At 23.8% G+C, this 6,917-nt stretch overlaps 1 protein-coding gene across 1 annotated transcript; it reads left to right on the forward strand.

The window, feature by feature from the left end:
* Positions 1-3,251: 3,251 nt before the first annotated feature.
* LOC124934492 (transcription factor MYB119-like) lies at positions 3,252-5,203 on the forward strand. The gene is made up of 3 exons (XM_047475029.1): positions 3,252-3,553; positions 3,630-3,756; positions 4,604-5,203. Exons 1-3 carry the CDS (start codon positions 3,252-3,254, stop codon positions 5,201-5,203), a joined length of 1,029 nt encoding a protein of 342 aa, XP_047330985.1.
* Positions 5,204-6,917: the final 1,714 nt, after the last annotated feature.

Below are 6,917 nucleotides of genomic sequence, written 5' to 3' on the forward strand. Positions count from 1 at the left end.
TATATATAATTTTTTTTTAAATTCACCCTGACCCACCACCACTCTTGGATCCCAAGCTAGATGGGTAAGGGCACGGCGAGAGATTGGTTGCACAGTCGTCCTCAAATATGCAAATAAGACTCTTGATGAAGAATGAAAATGGAAGTTAAGATATATAATAATATATACTAAATATTATCACAATGTTAATAAAAATATTAAATATTATTATAATATATTATTATATTAATTTTTTAATATATATTTCTCATATGTGAGGAGTGATAAAAAGAAATTTGAGAGAGATATTGAGGAAGAAATGATGTATCATTATATTATGTGAAGAAAGAAGAGAAATTTTTTATTATTTTTAGTCTAATCAAATTGAGCGTTGCTTCATTCATTTTAAAATTTTCTTTCCTAAATTCTCAACGCAATCATTTATTTATATATATATATATATATATATATATATATATATATATATATATATATATATATATATATAAAAAGTAATTATTATGGAGCTAACAATTTATAATAGTTTTTATTTTTGAAAAATGAATAAATTAAATTAATAAAATATAAATATATATAAAGATAATAAAATATTAAATATAAAAATTATTAAATTTTTTCTTTACTCAATTAACTATTTTTCTCCTTTTGTCTATTAATGTATATATATATTATCTTAGTTAATTAATTTATGTATTTTTACAAATAATATTAAGATTGGATCAATCAAATTAAGATAATATATAAATATATATTTTAGAAAATATATTTATATTTAATATATATTATAAAAATTAAATATAAAATTATTAATTATTTTTTAACATTTAACTTTTCTCTCTTAATATTTTTTTTATCTGATTAAATCAAACCGACAAAAAAAACTCTCCGAAATAATAATTAACTAAAGTTTTGAACCTTTATAATAAATTGATCTAATCGAGTTTTTATCCTTTCAAAATTTCATGTGTCGATTCGGTTGATGAAATAAAAAAACAACAGTTTACATACCGACATATAATTACATGTTTAAATAATTTTTAAAAAAATATATATATCTTTCTATCATAGTGGTAACGATAAATCCAATGATTTTTAGGTTAAAAGTGACCATTCGATTGAACTGATTTTATAACCGACCAAATTGAATTTATGTTTAATCGCGACATATAATGATTTTGGAAAATCGACACCAAGAGTGAGATGAATTTTCCAGTTAAAAAATTTAACGAATCCAATATTTTAAAGGATGTTACTAATTAAAAATTTGTCTAGTCAAATTTTAAATGAAATAAATAATAAAGAAAATGATAATCAAGAATATCTTGATTGGGTTGAAATGATTATTCTAATTTTTATTCAATATAATACAATTAATCAATATTTATTATAGCTTAATAATTATAACTTTCTTTTTTGTTGAATTTTATTTTATTTTATAGTAAATATGAGATAATAAATTGAAGAGGGTAGAAAAATAATTAAAAAAAAATTATATTTAATATTTTTCACTTTTTTTTATATATATTTGAAATAAAAATAAATGTATATATCCTTTTAAAATTATAAAAAGAAATTATATATATATAATAATAAATTTATACATGTAACAAAAAAAAATTAATTTAAACATATTAATTAATATATTAATATCTTTAAAAGATTATATATAATAATTTAATAATAAAAAGTTAAAAAGAATAAAATTGTTTAGCTGTCATATTTCAATTTTATATATAATTTAAAATAAAAAATTGCTACATGTCTTAAGATGAAATTTAATATATCAATCAATACAACATTATTATTATTATAACCCACTAAAAATTAATTTATTAATATATTTTTAATTATTTTTTAAAATCATATTTTATCATACACATAAATATAAACATAAACATAAGAGCTAAAATATTATGAGAATGATTAATAAATTATTTTATTTTACCAAATCATTTTACCAAATCATTTTACCAATTCACAACTAAGGAAAAGTCATATAAATACTTAGAAAACTAACTCATTAAACAAATTAATAAAAAAATATCTATCAAAAAAACAAGAAACATATTGACAAAGTTTAATACTGAATATATAAATGTTTTTTTTCTTACAAAATTACATCTTGACTAAAAAATATTAATTATTCTTATTGAGTATTTATAAGCCAGATAACATATTAAGTAACATTAATTTTTTTTATGTAATGCTAAAAATAATTTATCATTTTTAATAGGTATGATTTTTTTTTTGGAAATATCAATATTTTCCATAGCACCCTATATTTGATAATGTTAACTAACACAAAAAAAAAATTAGTTGGTTTAATAAAATTATAAGATTAAAACACCATTTTTTTATGAGGAAACAAAATCATATTTTTTTTTGTAAAAGTTTATAGAAAAATCTACTTTAAGAATAAAAACAAAATATCAATTATCCAATAAATAAATGTAATTACACTAAAAGGAGAATTGTGAAAATCTAATAGTAAAGTTATATATATGAAAATAAAAATGATTAAAAAAGATTGTGAAAATCTAGTAGTAATGGCATGAATAATAAAATTAAAAAGATTTATCCCAATAAAAAATAGACTTCAGTCAAATATTCAAGCTAGCCCTAAATCAAACAAGTCTTTAGAACCGTTGATAACCAAATCAATTAGGGTTTGAGTTCCTCTACATCAACTCCTAGCCACCATTTCCTCATCTACATTGTATAATTATGCCACGTGTCATGTTTTCATTTCAGCCTAAAATTTATTAGTAAAATATTTTTAGAAATTTTGAAGTAACTAATTAATCAATGGCTTAGATGCTTTTAGGTGACGTGGTGTGATTATATTATGTGCTGGAGGAGATTGGTAGAAGGAGTTGGTGTAGAGGATCCCAGCAGATAATTACCATAATGAAAGAAATTATGTATTAATTAAAATTAACTTAATTAAGTTCAAGTCATTTAATAATAGGTGAGGGCTTTTAGAACTACTTAATTAAATATTTCCTTTTAATTTTTCTCATAAATTACAATTATGCCACTAAAAATAATTAAGCAACTAATCTCTCTTCTTACTCACCAATAATAAAGTAGTTCTAAAAGCCAAATCTCATCCTTTGGATCAAACTATAATCAACGGCTCTCAGCTCATACAGCCTAGCCAACTCCCTCAAGGCTTAATATATATTACCACCTCTCCTCTTCTATTTTTTTACTTTCTCTTTCTCTCAATTTCTTCTCTTTGATTCAAAGAGATGGAATTTGGTGGAAATTTTGGTTCTCATTCTAATGGTTTTAATTCCTCATTGATAGAAATGGAGAGGTTCTTGATGGAAGAAAATAACAGTTCTAATGACTTTTCATCGATTCCGTTCTCTGCTTCTAATTCATCTAGGCATGAGATTGTGGCGCCTACATTCGGTGTTGATGATTATTCTAACAACACGGAACTATGGCATTTGATGTATAATGAGCAAGAAAACATATCGAGAAAGAAAAGTAAGGCATTGAAAACTAGTTTACTCATCAAAGGACAATGGATGGAAGAAGAAGACAGGTTAATTCTTCTTTGATTTGGAATGTTATCTGTCAATTTGTTTTTGTTGATTTTAGAATTTAATTAATTATTGTAGGAAACTTGTGGAATTGGTGCGACAATATGGAGATAAAAAATGGTCACAAATTGCTAAAAAGATGAATGCTAGGGCTGGGAAGCAGTGTCGTGAAAGATGGTTTAATCATTTGAGGCCTGATATTAAGGTAATTTAAAGTTGTATGTTTTTAGAATTTGATTTGTTTTTAGATTTTCTTTTGTTCTTCTTTCACATAGAATTAAGGTAATTTAGTTAAGATTTTATTTATTAGAATTAGATTTGTTTAAGGTTATTACTAGTTTTTTCTTTCATGTTAATCATCATCTTCTAGGGTTAATTCGAACAAATTTGGAATTTGATTTTAACTAAAATTTTCCTAAGCATGCAAGTTAAATTTAGTTTTATCTTCTAGTCAAAACTTAGAAATATATTTTGAGAAAAAATATTTTACTTTTCATATTTTAGCAAAAGGATGGAAAACTTTTTCCACTACTTATCATAATCTTATACTTTTATCACATGATTCGGTGTAAAGATGTAAAGACGCGTGAAAATATGACTAAAAAAATTGTTTGACGTGTACGATTGTATAAATCTAGTTTGAGATTTTTTATTCTCATATTAAATAAAGATTGGTTTTGAATTTTATTATAAATTTTACATTAAAAAATATTTTTATTGCATTATATTAATTTTTTTTATATATTTAAATTTGTATCAAGAAAGAAAAATATGCATGTTTTTTTAATATTAGTGATTATTATTTTTAATATTTAATTTATGCACAAAGTTAATATATTATGTTTTTTTTTACTTTTTATTTATTTATTAGCAATACATTCAAGGTAACCGTATCTTTTTTAAAATATTATTTTATTATTATTTTTCTTGAAAGTATCACTCATTATAGCTTTTTCACCAACAAAGAAAAATATGTTGTTACAAAAATTTGTCTTCTTTTAGTTTGTGTCTACAAATGTAGACTAAATTTGACTTCCTCTAACTTATTTTAGAAAGATGGTTGGAGTGAAGAAGAAGAAAGTATGTTGATCGAGGCTCACAAGAAGATTGGAAATCGATGGGCAAAGATTGCTAAACAAATCCCTGGAAGAACAGAGAATTCAATAAAAAATCATTGGAACGCGGCGAGGAGGAAACAAATTATAAAAAGAAAGATGAAAAACTCGACGCAAGAAGTTGAAACTCTAAAGCCAACTATTCTCCAAGTTTACATAAAGAGTAACAATCTTGACAATGCTACGACGAGTTCACAAATTGTTGATGCCAACTTTGTCGGCTCTTCAGTTATTATCGATGATATTGTATTGACTCATTCGCCAAATGATGACGAAAATATGTTGGAGTTGATGATGAAGGAAACCTATCTTGATGAGCTGGACTTTATGGTAAATCTTTTCAGCAACAAAAGTGACCAGGATGTGAATTGTGCCACCCATAAAGTTCAAGAATCGGACATCGCCACCGATACCCATCTAGCATCAGATCGGTATTTTTCTGGTCTTTTTGATGGATCGTTATCAACTAATATTTCGCCAAAGAACAACGTGGATAACAATGTTTTTATGAGTCAACATCAACCTTCTTCAACCTGAGAAAATAATAGGGGCATGGATTTGATAGAGATGATTAGTGCTTCTAATCATTCTTAATTTGGTTTTGGAGAGGGTAATACTTCAAATAACCTTTTCTTTTAATTTTGTTTGTTACTTGTTGTCTTCAATGTATTGTCTAAACAAAGAATTTGGGTTTAATTATGTTTGTTACATTGGTCAATTTGGGTTAAATTATAATGGAATTGTTATTTGGCATGGATTGTAGTAATATTGCTAGTTACATCTAGCTTGGGTATATACTTTGTTTTTTTATTTAATGATAATGAGTTGTTACAATGCTATTTATTTTTTAACTTTCTCTTTTTTTCACCTCAATTTTTTTTAACATATAATGATAATTGTGCACATATGTATGTATGTATGTATGTAATGTCTTATAGTTGGTTGGACAAGACTTTAGAAAGACGTCGTGTATTAGCCTCTCTAGGATTTTAGGGTCTTGTTGGGTAGGATACTTCATGCAAGAGATTTGAAATCTGGTTGTAAAACTATTTTTATTTTGTTTAACAATGTTAATAAATATATTATCATGTAATTAGATTATTTCACACAAATAAGTATAAAACCATTATATTATGTAAAAAAATGTTTATTAACATATTTGATAAAATTTTATAAAAGGAAAAACATATTATGTTAAATGATGTATATAATTGTGTCTAATTTATAGAAAAATATATATATATATATATATATATATATTAAAATAATAATATTATCATAATATTATGATTATGATAATATTTATAATATAATATATTATTTTTCTATAAATAATTTTAATTAATATTAAAATTGGTGTGATATATTAATGTTATTAATATTTTTTATTCTTTATATATCTTTTAAATTAGATTTTATAAAACTTTAAAGTCGGAAAAAAGTTCTTTTCGGTTTCGTGGAAAAGCTCGAGGTTTAAAATATTAATCTTGATTCACGTGTTAGAAATATTATTTTTTAAATAAAATATTATTTATAAATTTTAAATAATTTCTGACAGTTTTTGAAATTAATTATAAAAATAATTTGTTCAAATTTAAAAAATCCGAGAATTTGCCGTAATCAAATTACAATTTAATTTTTAGAAAATCCGTTTGTTTAAATAAATTAAAGATAATAAATTAAAAAAATTATTTATATGAAACAAAGTGACATACATATACAAACTTATTGACATAGTTTCTTTTAGTTCGTAGTTTGGTGATACTCGAGAAAGGGTTTTCGCGCTTAATCTTCTGTACTCATTTTAAAAACGGTATCAACTTATAAATTTGACTTTTGAAAGATCAGTTGTATAATGTTTTATTTTAACCAATTATTTTTCCAGTCCTAAACATGGATAGGTTTTAGCATTATTTGAAATATTGTAACAACAATATTTAAATGGTGGTACTTGTTGCTGATGACATTAACTAGGGAGGAAAATACCTGAAGAACGTAAGTTTTTAAAGGCATTAAGGTTTAAACATAAATCACAAACATGATTTTGTCAAAGTATTTTTTTGTGGAAACACCCCAAAAATATTTTTTAAGCATTTTCTAATTTTTTGGGATTTTTAGAAAATGGTTTGAGGTTTCAAAATTACAGAAATAATTTTGGATTTCTAAAATGGTAACCAAACAGTCCTGAGGACCGGTGTCCTAGGTCTTGGATTCGTTTTCATCAGTCGGGGTCCAGGACCCTCGGTCGAAT

The sequence above is a fragment of the Impatiens glandulifera genome, chromosome 4 (assembly GCF_907164915.1).
Source record: "Impatiens glandulifera chromosome 4, dImpGla2.1, whole genome shotgun sequence".
Lineage (NCBI taxonomy): Eukaryota > Viridiplantae > Streptophyta > Magnoliopsida > Ericales > Balsaminaceae > Impatiens > Impatiens glandulifera.